This window comes from Tachypleus tridentatus, chromosome 12 (genome assembly GCF_004210375.1).
Source record: "Tachypleus tridentatus isolate NWPU-2018 chromosome 12, ASM421037v1, whole genome shotgun sequence".
NCBI lineage: Eukaryota > Metazoa > Arthropoda > Merostomata > Xiphosura > Limulidae > Tachypleus > Tachypleus tridentatus.
This window is the reverse complement of record NC_134836.1, coordinates 110,920,698-110,939,497: the sequence shown is the minus strand read 5'-3', so window position 1 is coordinate 110,939,497 and position 18,800 is coordinate 110,920,698. Positions and strand designations below refer to the sequence as shown.

The following is an 18,800-nucleotide window of genomic DNA, read 5'->3' as shown; positions in this document are numbered from 1 at the left end:
CAGCCTCTCCTTTGTTACTTCTAAGATGACTCATTTTTCATTCTCTACTCTCACCTTGCATACATAATTTTTCTGTTGTTGAAAGATACTGGGTCAAAATGCAGCCTTCTGTCAGACTTATTTGCTGCCCACTTAGGGAATCATGTGTAGCTCTGTTTCTTAGTATATTTTAAAACGTATTCCAGACACTTTGGAATTGCATGCTGGGAACACCTGCATCAACACTCTACCCTTTTGTTTTTGGTAGCTCATTTGCCACAGTTGGAATCAAGAACAAGCCCCTATTCCTGTTTCCCGTCCTAGTGCTTCCCAGCTTTTACCTGTTCCTCTTTCCAGGTGTTTTCTTCAGTGTAGATCATCATAATATCAACAGTACCAGTTGATAACTGGATGGGAGCTCAGTTGTGTGACTTTCTTCCCCTTTGGCAATGTTTCACCACAGATTGGTGGATTATTTGGACATGTCCTGTGCTTCCTTTACCTTCCTCTTTTTATCACAGATATCCATTTCTTTCCTTCTTCCTCAGGATCCCATTAACAGCCAGCTTCTGTCGGAGGTAGTTCAAGACCTTCTGTCCAACAGAACATTGAATCTAGAAATCATCTCTCTCACAGTTTCTGTTCCAGCTGTTTGTTGTTATTAAAACTGAAGACTGGCTATGTGTCATAGTCTTTCAATCAATTTCTAAGTCTCCTTTTTTTGTTTTATAATGAAATTGTTTCTCCCCTTGGTGGGTGTTTTTTCTCCTATTAGCTTAGGGATGTTGGCAGTCTGATTTATTTGCTGTTAATGTTTCATATACTCTTTATCATTTAACATATTTTATTTATCCAGATTATTCTTTCCTCCATAAAATCTTGGCTGCTAGATATGGTTACTCCAATTTCCCTTCCTTCCATTTCCTGGCCTTCTGTGTCCTGTATGTGCTCTTCATTGTTGTATTGCAAAGCTTCCATTCATGATTTCCATTTCCACCTATTTATCCCTTAGAAACCATCTTCTGTTTGTGATTTTTCACCTTCCACCATATGGGTTCAACTTTTGATTTGGTTGGTTTATTCCTATGTTTCTTTATCCTCCCATAGATTGCTCCAGGTGTCTTCTCATCAAATTAGGCATCTTACCTTTTCTCTGGCATCGCATCTTCATTGTCTGTCGGAGGAAATTCTTAGGCATATGGACTACATGTGATATGTTTCTCTCTCATTATTTGCATAGGCTTTCTACTTCCTCTTCAGGATGTTGTCTTCCACCTGTGACTATTCTTTAGACTTCCATGTGACAACAAGCCTGGATAAGTTATATTTCATCTTTTCTACATTTTCAGAGGTCTTATTTCCATTCTCATTGTAATTCTCTGTTTGGATCACACTCCATGGCAAGTGTTGCCTGATCAAGTATTCTTTAACCTTAAAATCCACACTTTTTTGCCATGTATATGCACCTAAATATATTCCATGGCCATTCAGTGCACACTGTTGAGATGGGGTATTCAACAAGGTTGCTTGAGGATTAACTTTGCAACAAAAGTGCTTCACAAATACACCCATTCCAGACTGTACCAATCATGGACTACAGGAGTAAAACAGAATGTGATAGCTGCCTATTCTGCCATGCTTTATATTGAATAAATCAGCTTGGTCTACTTTAAAACAGTTTCATGGTCACCTATTTCACTATCTGAGGTGTTGACATATTTCCAAACTTTCCACTACGTATCACACTCCCTTTTTTTCTAGTGGAGCTGGGTGCCCTTATCAATTTTCAATTCCAAGTCACTGTGGGGCATTGTCCTGAATTGTTTAATGGCATAAAATATCTACAATTCAGTGCAGGGTAGGGAAGTGGTTTTCTGCTGGTGTAGATGACATCATATATATAGACCAAAGGAGTGAGACCTCAAATTGCAGTTAACTCGTTTGGTTGGGTTTCATCATCCTGGTCTCAGATGAAAATCTATTGGCTGGATTTTGGATATAGAGTAAAAGCAAAATACATAAGTTTTTGCACATTGTAGTATGGATGTTTGACTTCCTCCTTCAGTTATACTTTATCTGTATTGTGGAGGCAGGGCTGAATTATTTATTAGGCACAGTGCCTAGGGCCTGTGAAAACTGTAGGTCCATGAAAATTTTCCTTTAAAGTTAATTTTTGGATTAACTTATATGGCTGGTAGGGCCTACAAACAGTAGGTGCCTTCGTCCTACAATCGTCTTGATACAGCATGGTGGAGGAACTTGGGATTGTTCTGGTTCTTTCCCTTCAACTGTCTTTTGTGTAGCTTATTCTGAGGATGTTATTTGTCTTAGGTTGGTTCTGGTCAATTTCTCTTTCATATACATTTTTTCAGTCCAGGACATCAGGTTTTCAAAGTTGATATACCATTTTCTGTTCTTAACATACGCTCTCTTCAGGAGTCAGATGTTTGATATCCCCTCTGGTCTCATTAATTTTAAGTGAAGATGGTATGATCCTCATTCTACACCCACCCTCTCTATCTGTGTCAGTTTCCAGCAGCATAGATTTTGGATGTAGTTGACTTGTCAAGTACTGTTTATCATGCCCTAGCCACTTTGTGTCTGGAGACACTTCCATTTTTCTCCAATATTAATTGGATTTACTTCTCAGTTTTTGTCTACCAGAATGTATAACATATTTCCCAGATTGGTGAAGAGTATGGCTAGTTTAGAAATAGTGTAGTCTCCCACATAATGTCATCATATCTAATTCTTTAGACTCAAGGTGTGTCCTTTGTACTCTTCCAAAGGGTGCTTCTTTTCTTCCCTTGCACCAATTCAGTGTGTGATTCTATCTGATTATATAAGCACAGCTGATGTACCATTTTAGAAGTTAGTTTTTCTATACATAAAATGTACTTCCTCTCCATTCAAAATGAGTGCTTCAATTCTTCACTAAAACTCAAAACAGTAATTTGATAGAACTGAATAGAGGAAGTTGCACGTATAATGAGTGAATAGCACTTTCCTTTGAGGAGGATTATCTATGATAATTTGCATGAGAGACATTAAAATGAGTGATTTCCAAAGGATCGGAGGAAAAGGCTTGTGGCATGTTTTTCTTCCTTTTTTTGTCACATAGAGGGCAGCACTAAATGAGACTAGTTATATGAAATACATTTTCAGTATAGGAAACATAACTTTCACTGTTGCCATGGTTAATATCTTATTTTGTTGAAAATCACCTATATTTTCATGAAAATTGGGATCATCTAGAAATTTTTCCCTCTCTTCAGTATATTTTCTTGGCCTCCAAATTAACAAGGCTCCTTATATCCAATTTTATATTGTAAGCCTCGATATGGATATATCATGCAGTTGTAAAAGAGACCCAAGGCATCTCTCAGTCCTAACTTGTTAATTTGGAGGCCACAAAAATATCCTGGATGGAGGGAGAAATTTCTAGAAGATCCCAAAATATTAAAGAGTCAGTGAGTTTAATACAAAGGTAGATAAAAAAGATTGAAGTAGGTGATGCAACTTTGAACATTTTACAGTTTTAAGTCATCTTTATCATACTAATAAGATATAGTGTATAATGTAAGCCAGTGGTGAAAAGGAAAGGATGGTTTTCTGTGGACAAATATTTAGTCCCATCTCTTAAAGTAAGGTGTACTTTTTCTGAATTCAGCTTGATAGTGAGGATGAATCACATATATTAACCTGGTTTTGCTTGTGTTATTCAGTTGTTATACTGGTGAGGTACAATGGATGTATAATGTAAGTACTGTGGTTCCTGGGACACAAACAGCATAGCATAAAGATAGACTTTAATACAATAACAGTTTCCTTACTTGACTATTTTCCGTATATTACAACAAAGGAATTTCTGTTGAATTAGACAATGACTGAAGATGGAATTTGGTCATTTAGCAAACACATCATGCTATGATCTTTTTATGGATGATTTATGGACAAAATTGAAAGTGCTTTTGTTGTTATTTTTTAAAGCTTTTAACATCTGGGAAAATAAGGTTAACACAGTATATGCAAATCAAGAAATTTTAAGAGTTTGGAAAATTTGTACCTTATGGACCATCACACTTTAATGTTATTACCTTAAAATTGAAACTGTTTATTTAAACCACATCTGAAACATAAAACCATTTTTATCAAAATCTAATTTCAAAGATACCCAAGAATAATTAACTTCTTAAAGTTTTAGGTCAATTAGGAATTGTATTTTTTAATGAAATTTAGTTTTCTGTGAAGAGATTTATTTTTGTTGTTGATTAATTAATGAAATTCTTATTGTAGTTTTGTTCTTATTTATTTTTCAGTTATGTAAATAATCAGAATACTTAATAGTCTTACACAGTATTATTTGTTTAAGGGTTAATTTATCTTTTAAGAACAATTTTCACGCTTCCTGCTGCCCTTGGAACTATTTCATTGTAAATCATGTTCAGTTTTGATGGCCATAATCATGCATTATTATGAAAATACTTCTTTCATTGTAGTAAGTTTCTACAAAATGAGGTCAATCTTATTCCACACATTTTGATAAACTTTTCACACAATCTCCACTGCATTTGGAGGTTGGCTTTCTAGACTATGTTTAAGCAGATCAAAGACAAAACCGAAACAGCATTTTATGCTTCAATAAAACTGAATTGTGTTGGCAATCCAAATATTTTATGTTAAGGCCTTCAAAACAAATACAGATAATAATTATTTACTAATGGATATAAACTAAACTGAGTTCTTTTTTGTCTTCAATAGTGTTTGCTAATTCAGAACCTGTTAGAGGGTTTGAAGAAGGTGCACTCCAGATGTGCTTTGCTGATCTTAGGCAGGTTAGTAAACCTTTACAAAACTCTACTATTTAAGTTCATATTAAAAGATATTACAAGTAATGTAAACATTGCTTTTGGACTAAATACATTTTATGTGGTTGCTGTAGAATAGTCATTAATATTGTATAATGTATGTAACATAGGCATACATTATGTATATAGATATGTAATTAACAGTTACATTATGGAAGACATTAAACCTTGTAGAATGATATATGCTCATAGGAAGAAAAGTATGCAACTCTCATGAAATGCCTTTCAAAAATGAAACTAGTTAATGAAATTATTTCCTTAAAACATGATAACAAACTTTCATTAAAGTAAGTAGTTTCAGCAAAAGTTTTATTTTGTAAATATTTTTTGGATTTTTCTAATAAAAAATTCATTATTTAATGTAGTTATTTACACTTGGACTCTGAGTAGTTCACATGCAGAGTAATTTTTATATAAAGAATACTTTTTACCTTACAGTTTTTATATTTCATTTGCATAACCTCTAGAACCTCATAAATGAACATCAGTTGCTGTTTTTTAAGGTAAATATTTGAACTTTATTTTCTCTTTTATGCACTGTATTACTAACTCTATTTATCATCATCAACAGAGAGTGCAGGGAGATGTTTTTCAAATTAACAAAAATGTGTACATACCTTTTACATCTTTATAGAAATTTATTAGTATAGTCATCTTTTTCACATATTCGTAATTTAACGTCTTTATCTTTTCGTTTATAGTTTATTTTTAACTCTCCTTTAAAATTCTTTGTCACTATTTATTCTGATATGTTAACTGATACCAATAGGCCTTTTATGAAGATGTTATTTTGACAAATTCCCCACATAGGTGTGTTGCAAAAACAGGATGGCTGTTATGGATACCATCTTGTTTATAAAGCTTTCACAATCCATGTAACAAGTTAAGCTTATGAAAACCATTAAATCACTCAAATATGATTTTTAAAACATAAATTATACATAGTCAACTAAAATATAAAAATTAGATTTAAGTACAGTTCAACTGTCTCTAACTATAGTATTTTGAGGTAACAAACCACTGTAAGTGCTGTAGACAATAGTACTGCAGGCTGTTACTTCTAGTTTAGAACAAAAACTGTTCACCAATTTCATAATAACTGTTGGTGGAGTGGAGTGTAAACTGAGCTCTTTATAACAGCTTTGTACACTTGTATTAACTAATTACTTGTACATCATAAATTTGTTTCCAGTGTATAGAAGATTGGCATAGCACCCATAAAAGGCTGTAAAAATCTATTTCTGTCAATGCATACAACTGTCAAGATGCCAATGTGTTTTTACATGTCCTTTTAAGACATACGATATATGCAGTCTTAGAACTGAATCCACTGCAAGCTTATGTGTTTAGTCAGTTTCTGTTAAATTGGAGATTTTTTTTTTATATAATTTGGATCATGTGACAAGCAAACTATGTGAGCAAAATATTTATTTTAAATGTTTCTGTTGTAACAAAGAATTAAAACTTGGATAACATAAACATTAAATTATATACTATAATGTTAATTTAATTCACATGCATGGATTGTAAAGATGTTAAATTAAATTTTGTACATAATTCAGTAATTTGCATATAAATTAATTTTAAAATGCTGCTGTTCTGATCAGATAAACAGATATGGCTTTCAGTGTTATTTTGTTTATCAACACTACTCATCATTGAGTTTCTGATGTGAGTACTTAAGACTATGTCATTTAAATGCTTCTGTGTGCATTTTAATCTGGAATTTTTTGCCTGTTGGCTTCAGTCAAGAACACTTTTTATATATCTGTGAACCAAATATACACACGAGATTTACATTCATTGTCAGTGACAGCCCTCAATGTATTTATGGCATTTGTACTTGTGATTATAAATGTCGCATACATGTTTGTAATTGATACATTTTTTGTTGACTTCGCTCTCTTGAACTTCGAGGAATCCAGTTATATGTCTTATCACAGCTGTAAGTGAGAGTGACTTATTTTGTCACGTAATTCTTGGAATTGTGATTTCTTCATGAAGTTATTTGCTTTTATTCTCTTTTTTTATATTTTTTCTGTTGACTAATTCACTGGACCTTTCTACAGGCTTTAACAGAATTTCAAAGTAATTTTTAATCAGATTGGTTACTTCTGTTATAATTATTTTGGTGAACTTTGTATTTGGTCATTCTAATTTGCTTGAGAAACATCTCTAGAATACTTTAGAATCCTCTTTTCTTAGTCTTGCCTGAAACATCAGTCTAGTCTAGTTATCTGAATGGTAAATGGTGAACAAGTTTTTGTATTTGTCTAGTTCATCCCATAGTTCTGATGCTCGTGAACTGTCATAGTTAGTAACCTGTATGGTCACTTTAGTCTGATTGTTAATTGAGAACTTTTTATTAACTACTAGATACTAGTTACTCATTACTTTTATCCTGTGTTTTGACTAATAATCTGCTTCCATATTCTTGGAAATTTCACAGAACTATTTATTTAGTGGTCGTGGCTGAAAATCAATCATTAGTCTTCTTGATGCAGAGACTGGTTGATATATATACAGTAGTTTTAATATTCAGTGACCATCATGGAGGTCCGTTTTCTCTTTTTTTAACTCAAGGGAGTTTCAAGTTTGTATTATGTGAATTTTGTTGCATATTGCTTTTTCTTTGTATTAGAGGATGATCTTGTGTGTGTCTCATGTTAATAGGCTGGCTTTTATTGGTCAGTAGCCATTGTTAGGGAAGGTTGTATAAAGATTTACTTGTACAGGTCTCATGCTTTTCTAGGTACAAGGAAGCACTGTGCTGGTATATGGAATCCTCTCTTACTTCACAAAAGAAATATTGTTTTTATAAACACCTAAAGTTAAAAAAGGACAAAAACAGTTACATTATTTAACTAGTGTTTCAAGCAACTGTCCTTCGTTAGGTTTGATATTGTTTAAGGTTATTTTATTTTCTCAAGTTTCAACATAACTGTTCATTGTTATTTGTGAATCTTTTCCACTTTTAGAAAGAAATTAAGGATGTTTATTGGATAGCACTGTTAACATCTATAACAGTATGATATCATTCTCAGTCCTAGAATTAATGACCTTTGTGCATCTCTTTAAAAAATTTCAAAACAACTTTGTAATTTATTTTTATTTTTTTATTAATATTACCTGTATTTTAATTCATTTTTCTATTTCCTGTATATTAGTATTGTTTCCTATATATTAATATCACCTATATTTTAATTCATTTTTCTATTTCATGTATATTAGTATTGTTTCCTATATATTAATATCACCTATATTTTTATTTATTTTTCTATTTACCGTATATTAGTATTGTTTCCTATATATTAATATTAATATCATCTGTATTTTTATTCATTTTTCTATTTCTCGTGTATTAGTATTATTTCCTATATATTAATATCACCTATATTTTTATTCATTTTCCTATTTCCCGTATATAAGTATTGTTTCCTATATATTTCTTTACATTATCATTTTCTGTAATTTCCGTTCCTTTTTATTTTTTTATTTTTCTGTTCTGTGAAAACTGTTTTAACATCTTTTTAACTGTTGTCACTGCCATCTTTCATGTAATGCACACATTTTTTTATGTACATCTACCCATGACAGGAATGTCTTCTGTTATTATTGACATAAATGACATCAACATCTGTACTTGTAATGTGCCCTACTAATCATTGCTCTTTATTATCCTAAAAAAGAATTGTCAATCTACTTAAAATATTTTATGTCACCTTTATTGGGTTATATGTAGTACTGATAAAGATTTAAGCACTCATTCAGTTTTACATGTACATAAATAGTCAAAGGATTGTTAGGCTAGTTTAGCCTGCTTGAAATGAATAGTGTATTTTGTTCAGTTTAAATTCTTGCTCTTGCTCAGTATGTTAGTTATTGCTATTTCTTTTACAAAAGTTTAGTAATGCATTTGAAAGCCACCCTGTGTAACATTGAATAGATTCAAAATTGTTTTTGGTATCTGAATAGACCCATTCACCTAAAAGTTCCATCAGTCAATAGAAATACAGAGATAAAAGTTACAGTTTTGTATATCACCTTTTGAGTATATGTATAAAGATTGGCTCTGCTTACTGTTAATAGGAAGATTTTGAATTTTTCATGAAACATTAAGTTATGAAGTACTTTATAAAAATGATAAACGTAGCATGAGATAGACTTAAAAATTGAAATAACTTTATTTTAACTAAACATTTTAGTAAACTGAAATCATTGAAGATCTACATGTTGCATTCTTTGGAAATAAGAAGCTTTATGGCTGTCAGGTATTTACAGTGTTAAAGAGTATAATGTGTGTGTTAGAAGGAACACTCTAAATGTCCCTCTGGTGTTAATATATATAATAAACAGTTTGTGTCATGCTTCTTTGTTTTAATAGTAATGGTCTACAATTTATATCATTGTTTTGTAACAAAACTACCAATTAATATTGTTAGGTCAACCATGGTATTTATGTTGTGAATGTTTAATATACATATTGGTTTGTTTTTTATTCTTGTTAACTTTGGTGATACAACAAAGCAATTTAATTCAGAAATTATTTAGATTTAGAATTGATATTTTGTCTTTATTGAGCTCAGAGTAAGTTATTGCACAGTACATTTTTAAGCTTAATTATAAAACAAATAATACCCTAGGCTCACTTATTGCACCACAATAAGTTAAATAGCATTTTATTTCTATTTTTTTCAGTTGTTTATTAACATTGAGGTATAGACAAAAGTAAGATAAAAGTTACCAAGGGTTTCAATGGAGTAGCATTTCAACTAAGCCTTTGTTACAATAATGTTTTACACCCAATGCTTATATTTAGGCCATTAAATACGCCTTCTATTACCAATGTTAAGATCAGATGATAGCTAGTTGTGTCTAAGTGTGAATGTGTAGTATTTAAAGTACGTAATTCCCTCTAGTCTTACACTGTTAAATTAGGGATAGCTAGCTGACTTCCGTCTTGTTTTAGACTTCTAAATTAGGGATGTCTAGTGCAGATAGCCCTCGTGTAGCATTGCATGAAATTCAAACACAAACAAACAAACATAATTAAAGATATATTAACTGTGGAAACTCTACTATGTAAAATAGTTATATATATTTTTGGATATCACATCTTCCAGTTATTTTAGTTTAGTCACAGAGTCCATCAGTCTCCTTTCACTAAAACTGATTTCTTATTATTACTTTCTGACTTATGGTGTACAATTCCTTTTTCTTGTAATTTTTGTTAGTTAATATATGTATAGCAGTTTACTTTATTTTGGTGCACTGGAATTTATCTTGCAGAATTTTTGTAGTTATATTTTCTAATAGCTTCTAGATCTTTTCATGACATGGGACTGGTCAACCTACTTTCATGACTATGGACAAGAAAATAGCAAGTATTTAAGGGTAAACCCACAAGTTGCTGTAGTTCTGCTTGAAAAGTAAGTGGAACATAAAAGTAATCAAAGTTAATTTTAAATGTCACTATATACTGCTTTATTATAAATTGTTAGTCTTTCCAATAATTATTATGCATCTTTTGATTTTTAAAAAAGGAAAAAGAAAACGTATAGTCACCTGAAAAGTTGTATGTTTAGTTACCTAGTCATATGTTGTCCTTAAGATACCTGATACTATTGATGAAAGTTGTATGTTTAGTTACCTAGTTATATGTTGTCCTTAAGATACCTGATACTATTGATGAAAGTTGTGTTTAGTTACCTAGTTATATGTTGTCCTTAAGATACCTGATACTATTGATGAAAGTTGTATGTTTAGTTACCTAGTCATATGTTGTCCTTAAGAAACCTGATACTATTGATGAAAGTTGTGTTTAGTTACCTAGTCATATGTTGTCCTTAAGATACCTGATACTATTGATGAAAGTTGTATGTTTAGTTACCTAGTTATATGTTGTCCTTAAGATACCTGATACTATTGATGAAAGTTGTATGTTTAGTTACCTAGTCATATGTTGTCCTTAAGAAACCTGATACTATTGATGAAAGTTGTATGTTTAGTTACCTAGTCATATGTTGTCCTTAAGAAACCTGATACTATTGATGAAAGTTGTATGTTTAGTTACCTAGTTATATGTTGTCCTTAAGAAACCTGATACTATTGATGAAAGTTGTATGTTTAGTTACCTAGTTATATGTTGTCCTTAAGATACCTGATACTATTGATGAAAGTTGTATGTTTAGTTACCTAGTCATATGTTGTCCTTAAGAAACCTGATACTATTGATGAAAGTTGTATGTTTAGTTACCTAGTTATATGTTGTCCTTAAGAAACCTGATACTATTGATGAAAGTTGTATGTTTAGTTACCTAGTTATATGTTGTCCTTAAGAAACCTGATACTATTGATGAAAGTTGTATGTTTAGTTACCTAGTCATATGTTGCCCTTAAGAAACCTGATACTATTGATGAAAGTTGTATGTTTAGTTACCTAGTCATATGTTGTCCTTAAGAAACCTGATACTATTGATGAAAGTTGTATGTTTAGTTACCTAGTTATATGTTGTCCTTAAGAAACCTGATACTATTGATGAAAGTTGTATGTTTAGTTACCTAGTTATATGTTGTCCTTAAGATACCTGATACTATTGATGAAAGTTGTATGTTTAGTTACCTAGTTATATGTTGTCCTTAAGATACCTGATACTATTGATGAAAGTTGTATGTTTAGTTACCTAGTCATATGTTGTCCTTAAGATACCTGATACTATTGATGAAAGTTGTATGTTTAGTTACCTAGTTATATGTTGTCCTTAAGATACCTGATACTATTGATGAAAGTTGTATGTTTAGTTACCTAGTTATATGTTGTCCTTAAGATACCTGATACTATTGATGAAAGTTGTATGTTTAGTTACCTAGTTATATGTTGTCCTTAAGATACCTGATACTATTGATGAAAGTTGTATGTTTAGTTACCTAGTCATATATTGTTGTCCTTAAGATACTACCTTACCTAGTTATATGTTGTCCTTAAGATACCTGATTGATGAAAGTTGTATGTTTAGTTACCTAGTCATATGTTGTCCTTAAGATACCTGATACTATTGATGAAAGTTGTATGTTTAGTTACCTAGTTATATGTTGTCCTTAAGAAACCTGATACTATTGATGAAAGTTGTATGTTTAGTTACCTAGTCATATGTTGTCCTTAAGAAACCTGATACTATTGATGAAAGTTGTATGTTTAGTTACCTAGTCATATGTTGTCCTTAAGAAACCTGATACTATTGATGAAAGTTGTATGTTTAGTTACCTAGTTATATGTTGTCCTTAAGAAACCTGATACTATTGATGAAAGTTGTATGTTTAGTTACCTAGTTATATGTTGTCCTTAAGAAACCTGATACTATTGATGAAAGTTGTATGTTTAGTTACCTAGTTATATGTTGTCCTTAAGAAACCTGATACTATTGATGAAAGTTGTATGTTTAGTTACCTAGTTATATGTTGTCCTTAAGAAACCTGATACTATTGATGAAAGTTGTATGTTTAGTTACCTAGTTATATGTTGTCCTTAAGAAACCTGATACTATTGATGAAAGTTGTATGTTTAGTTACCTAGTTATATGTTGTCCTTAAGATACCTGATACTATTGATGAAAGTTGTATGTTTAGTTACCTAGTTATATGTTGTCCTTAAGAAACCTGATACTATTGATGAAAGTTGTATGTTTAGTTACCTAGTTATATGTTGTCCTTAAGAAACCTGATACTATTGATGAAAGTTGTATGTTTAGTTACCTAGTCATATGTTGCCCTTAAGAAACCTGATACTATTGATGAAAGTTGTATGTTTAGTTACCTAGTTATATGTTGTCCTTAAGAAACCTGATACTATTGATGAAAGTTGTATGTTTAGTTACCTAGTTATATGTTGTCCTTAAGAAACCTGATACTATTGATGAAAGTTGTAGTTACCTAGTTATATGTTGTTAAGATACCTGATTCTATTGATGAAAGTTGTATGTTTAGTTACCTAGTTATATGTTGTCCTTAAGATACCTGATACTATTGATGAAAGTTGTATGTTTAGTTACCTAGTCATATGTTGTCCTCAAGATACCTGATACTATTGATGAAAGTTGTATGTTTAGTTACCTAGTTATATGTTGTCCTTAAGATACCTGATACTATTGATGAAAGTTGTATGTTTAGTTACCTAGTCATATGTTGTCCTTAAGATACCTGATACTATTGATGAAAGTTGTATGTTTAGTTACCTAGTCATATGTTGTCCTTAAGAAACCTGATACTATTGATGTCTTACTCCAAGACATGTCCTGCAAGATGTCAAGTTTCATTTTTTAAATTAAAAGTCAAGTCTTATTTAGTTTCTCAGCTAGCCTTTGACAGGTGTAAATACAAATTTAGAAAGAATGACGGTAAGATGATAAATAGTTGTAGACTGTGAATAAAGTAATGTTTTATTTTTTCTTTCTTTAATGTTAGTTTATTTTTAGTATTGGTTAAATTGTTTGATATATATATATATATATATATATATTTGTTTATGAGGATTATTTTGCATTGTTATCTTAAGATATGTGTTCAGAACAAAACTAAACCTTCTGAGCTAGCTGAATCTTGTGTTTGGGATTATTGCAAAAATTTTGCTTGCATAGAGGTACCATGACAGATGGATCAATACCTTCCAATCATCATAAGTATGGTGGTATGTTAGACGTATATAATATTCATTACTTGTTTAATTTTTATTTGAACTATATAGGTATTTTGTTTTGATCAGAAGTTGGAAACAGTTGTAGATTTTATTACCAAAAAGTTTCTCTCCATAGATTTTTTTTATCACAGTAATATATTAGACATAACTTGAGAATTCTCTGTATTAATACCATAATTATTAATGAATCAGTTTTAACTGTCTGTTGAGTTTAATAATAGTTGAATGTCTGTTGTGTAGTCAGTTAATCACACATGCATAAAATTTGCACATATATTATTTTTATTTTTCTAAGGTAGATAGAAATAAAATCTTAAATTTATGGTATAATGTTTATAACTAAAATTCTATTTTACATTTTGAAGTTAATAATCATGAATGTGTTAGTTAATTTAGCCATAATTAGTTTCATTTAATAGAAAACCACTTAAATTCAGAATGTTTGTTTATTCATATATTTAACAGTGCTTACCACAAATTTGCACAATTAACTGATACTTTCTTGCATATAAATACGATAGTTTTCCTTAACATTTTTTTTTATGATAACTAGGTGTCTAGGCTTTTTTATAATGAAAGAACACCTCATATCTGTTAAAGCATGTCTTGTTAGTTGGTATAACTAAGAATATAGATACTTGTAGGAATATCAAGAAGTATATATTTTGTATAGGTTGATCTGTAAGTAATTTTGAAAATTTTATATTTAAGGTTGTTCTATGTGTAAGCTTCTTTATAATAGAAGTTACATATGGTTTTAACTACCAGCTTTTTGTAGTTATGAGATAAAATTCATGTTTTTTTTTTATGTGTTGAAATATCATTAAGTCATTCAATCAAAGTAATTTTAGAAATATGTAAAGCATATAAGTGTTTGAGTAATTTTGCACAGTAATTATATGTTTAGAAGTTACACTGTACACAAAAGAAGCTTCTCTACTACAATAAAAATACAACTGTTCATGAGTAATTTGTTGATCCTGATTCTAAAAATTGTTGAATATTACTGATCACCATAGTTTTGTTAAAAATGGACAGTTCTAGCAGCAGAGCTTACCATATTAATGTCTGCCATAAAGCGAAATTAGGCCAAGAAGTGCACTTTCTACTTATTTCTAACAAAATGTATCGACCAGTTTTTAATTGTTTGGTCATATAGTTTTAAAATTTCGTGAGAGCCAAAATGTTTATAACACTAAATTATTAAAATTATTTGACCCATATGTTGCTTTATTTCTCAGTTCTAAATTACTTTTTTGTTTGGCCCATTTATTGTGTTATAGAATAGGGAAAGAGTGATTCTGAGGGAAGTTTGATATTATAATTAAATTGTGATCATAATACAAGTAATAAAAAAAGACATTAAACACGGGTCAGTGTAAAAGTTCTCTTTTAATTTTCCATTTGATTTAATAGCTAGCTCATAACTGTTTGGTCTCAAGGTAATATATAGATAGTAGAAAATGAACTTGAATCATCTAATAAACTGTTGTTGTGACACAAGTGAATTCCTTGTGTTTTCTGAATATAACTTAACAACTAATTGTAAAGTTATATACAGATATTAGAATATAAACAAACATTGTGGTCTAATAAATAGCAGCTATGATAGATCTAAACTGTCTTTTTTATGATTCAGTACACTGATATAGTTGTGTTAAGAGAGTCATCTGTATAATCAATATCTCTAAAGATGTGTTTTCAAAACAAACACAAAGGGCCTTTATGAGATTTTTAGAATGGTACTTAATACAGTTTTTCAAGTGTGGTCCCAGTTATTACTGGAAGAAACATCATCATGTGGATGCAAAGTAAAATTGCCAACCTGGTATGTGGTGAAGTTAAAAGTGTAAGCAGACAATACAGAAGAGAACAGTTAGTATTATCTACAATAATATAGGTAGAGTTGACTGGTATGCTGTAACATAATAATACATTGTGTTATAATAATCCAAAAATGGCTAAATGATTGTTACTATACCACAACTGCTGCAACCTAATGGCAGACACTAGAAAAACACAGTACTATCACAAGGATAAACAATGTTAATGTGATTGTTACCCTGCTAATATGGTATACTGTAATATAGTGGGAGATGCTAAAAAACAAACAAACAGTACTACAACCATGAAAAAGTGGCTAGATGGTTGTCACTGTTGATGTTGCTATAAGGTGACTGTTTTGTGGTGCTAAATAATTTGACAAATTTGTTTACCAAACTAATGCAGAAGAGCACATGATGTTACTACTATAGAATAATTCAGTTTGTTTGTAACATATACAAAACAAATATGTCTGTAGTAATATTACAAAGTAGAATAATTTGTTTGTCATTGTATAAACAGACTTTTCATCCTCTACTTACATCACACAGTTATAGCTGGCAGCTCTGTAGTAATATTACAAAGTAGTATAATTTGTTTATCGTTGTATAAACAGACTTTTCATCCTCTACTTACATCAGACAGTTATAGCTGGCAGCTGGTTTTTACTTAATATTAAATATATTTACGTGCTGCGTATCTGAAAGTCAGTGTTCAGTTTATTTTGAAATAAATCTCGCACATCTCATGCTTGTAAGAAATGTTTGGTAGGATAGTCTACAAATGGGAAAAAATGTTTGACATGTTTCTCTAATAATTTGACACTGAAAGAAGTTATTTGTGCTTAACTTTCATGAAACATTTAAAATTGTGCCTTTTACTTGTCATATAAGTATGCTACTGGTTGAATTGTAATTGACTAATTAGATAAAATAATTATTAGCTATGTTGTACTGTACATTTCAGGCTCATAATGAACGACACATCATCAGGTTTTTATGGAGAATAATTTTCAACAGTTTTTGTACTTTACATTAAATAAACCCCACTATCTGGTAGATGGTGTAGTTAAATACTTTTTCTTTGCAAAGAGGTTTTAGTGGAATAGTCCATTGCAGTTAATAATAACATAATATCATTAACTTTGTTTGTGTGAATAATACATACTTTATGAAAAATATGTTAAGATCCAACTTTTTTCATAATTACAGTCATTAAGTGTTGCTTTTTTTATATCATTCATGCTTTTTCATTTATAAATTTGACTGCTCATGGGAGAGATGTAATTAAACATTAAGGGTTTTTTTTTTCTCTCTAACACTATACTGTTTCTGCTTCTGTTTCTTTAATTTGTTTGTTACATGAAATAGAAATACCAATTTTGAAGGTCCCAAACTTGTACATGTTTAAAGCACTAGAACTACCAGTAAACATTTGTTAATGATTAAATTTTGTAACATTACTCCTGTTACTGATTGTAAACAGAAAGCTTAGTACTCGTGATGTTATTTTATGTTAGTACAAATATGGTACTACATCATGTTGTTGTTGTTTTTTAATTCATGGAATACCTATTGTGTATCATATTAGATACTCAAGAGATTCAGACAAATGAAAAAGGTACAGAGCAATATAAAAATTCTAGTAAAAGATAGCCATGTTTAGATTATCAGTAAAAACTTTCATGTTTTGTGAAAAAAAGTCAGAGTGGCCTTTAACTAATATAAAAGAATTTGTTAATGATAGTGCAAGTTCCTTGCACAGGCCTTCAACAGTTACAGAGATTAGTGATGAGGGTTAAAATTTTTTTTGACCATCAGTTGTCTTAAGGGTTCAAAATATTTGTAAGCTAATAACCATCATGAAGGGTGGAAATTTCTGTAAGGTATCAGCCCCTGTGTTTCTTAAATGTTTTCACAAAAACTCATAGTTGTTTACAATCCATTTTGTCAGGTTGAACTTCAGTGGTCACATCATGATTCAAACTGCTTACTCTTGAATGTTCAACATTTAGTTGTTTCTTGTCCCAGCCTGTTGTATTACTTTGTTTTGACCATAGGCAATTTTTTTTCAGAACAGTATGTTACTGTGGACATGAATAATTAGTGTAAATATGTGTATATTGCTTTGACGTTTTAAACTATTAAGTGCTTCTTTATGTTTAGTTTTACACTTCTGGAAACAGCTAAAACCATTTAACTGAATTGGGATTTTAACATTAGTTAAAAGGTTATAAAATTTGATAATATTGTCATGTTTTTGTGTAAATAATAAAAATATATCAGAGAAACTAACTTTAAAACATAATATTTATAAGTAGATTTCAAATGAAACAAGTCAGAACTGTTTTTTTGTGTGTGTGTTTGGAAAATATTTTATTAATCATTATAAACTTATAACTGCTGCAAAGAAACTGTATAACATACTTATTTTTCTGGTTGTGTTAGATGTTGATATTTTTCAGTTTGAAGAAATCAAGTATTGTGGAATATTTTTTGTTTAGTAACTAAGAAAGATATTTATCTGCATAGTACATTGTACATTTTTTTGTTTGTGGGTACATTTGTTTTTCCACAAAATAGTTTATTGTAACAATCTGTCCATACCTTTGTTGCTGAGTTTTTGGGAGATAGTTTTCAAGTGCCTTTTGTGTGCAAACCAAACAATTTCCATAAAATCAGTTTATAAATTTTTGGTAAATTGATCCTATTTAATAATACCATTTTTTTGCTTGTTGTATATAGAGCTATATTTATATGTTTATGTACACAGTATATTTATTATTTGTTTTAGTTTCTGAAAATATTGATGGATGAATGGATAGAATACATTAAAAGTTAATTGTATACTTAGTGTTGTTTTGTTAGCTGGTGTTTATTTTTAATGTTTTAAACAGTAATTTGTTTGTATTAACCAGTACTATATTATATGAAACTATATTGTTTTATCCAATAACAAACAAGCATACTTCAATAAGATATGTTCAATAACTATCAAGATGTTCCTCTCGTTTGATACTTCTGCTGTAATGACGTAAAATTATTTTTATGGAAGTAAACATTACATCTTTATTCAACATACATTATTATTGTGGCATTATATTTTATTTCATAACATTCAGTTTGAGATGTTTTAAGGATAGTTTGGTACAGCTGTAGCAATGTATCCTTGTCTGATACATTTTTTAGTGTTCCTCTTTCTTTTGTTCCTACAATCATGTGTCCTAATGTGTTATTAAATACAGTTATTGTGAAGGAAAAAGACAATTTATTGAATGTTTAACATGATACAGGATATTTGAATATTTTGAGTTATTTGCTTGAATCATTTCATAATGTTCATTATGAAGAATGAGGATTTAACAATCTGGATTAAACAAGTTTATTTATACATTGCTATTTATCTTTAGTTAAGAAATTTTTACATTTTTCTGTTAG

General features: G+C 30.3%; 1 protein-coding gene across 1 annotated transcript in view; it reads left to right on the top strand.

The window, feature by feature from the left end:
• The first annotated feature begins 3,156 nt into the window (after positions 1-3,156).
• Positions 3,157-18,800, top strand: part of LOC143235329 (exocyst complex component 6-like) — a 189,465-nt gene continuing 173,821 nt past the window's right edge. The window contains exons 1-4 of the mRNA XM_076473384.1: positions 3,157-3,175; positions 4,741-4,814; positions 5,315-5,350; positions 10,164-10,276. Coding sequence (XP_076329499.1) covers positions 4,791-4,814; positions 5,315-5,350; positions 10,164-10,276 — 173 coding nt within the window. The 5' untranslated portion in view covers positions 3,157-3,175; positions 4,741-4,790. The remainder of the gene's footprint in view (positions 3,176-4,740; positions 4,815-5,314; positions 5,351-10,163; positions 10,277-18,800) is intronic.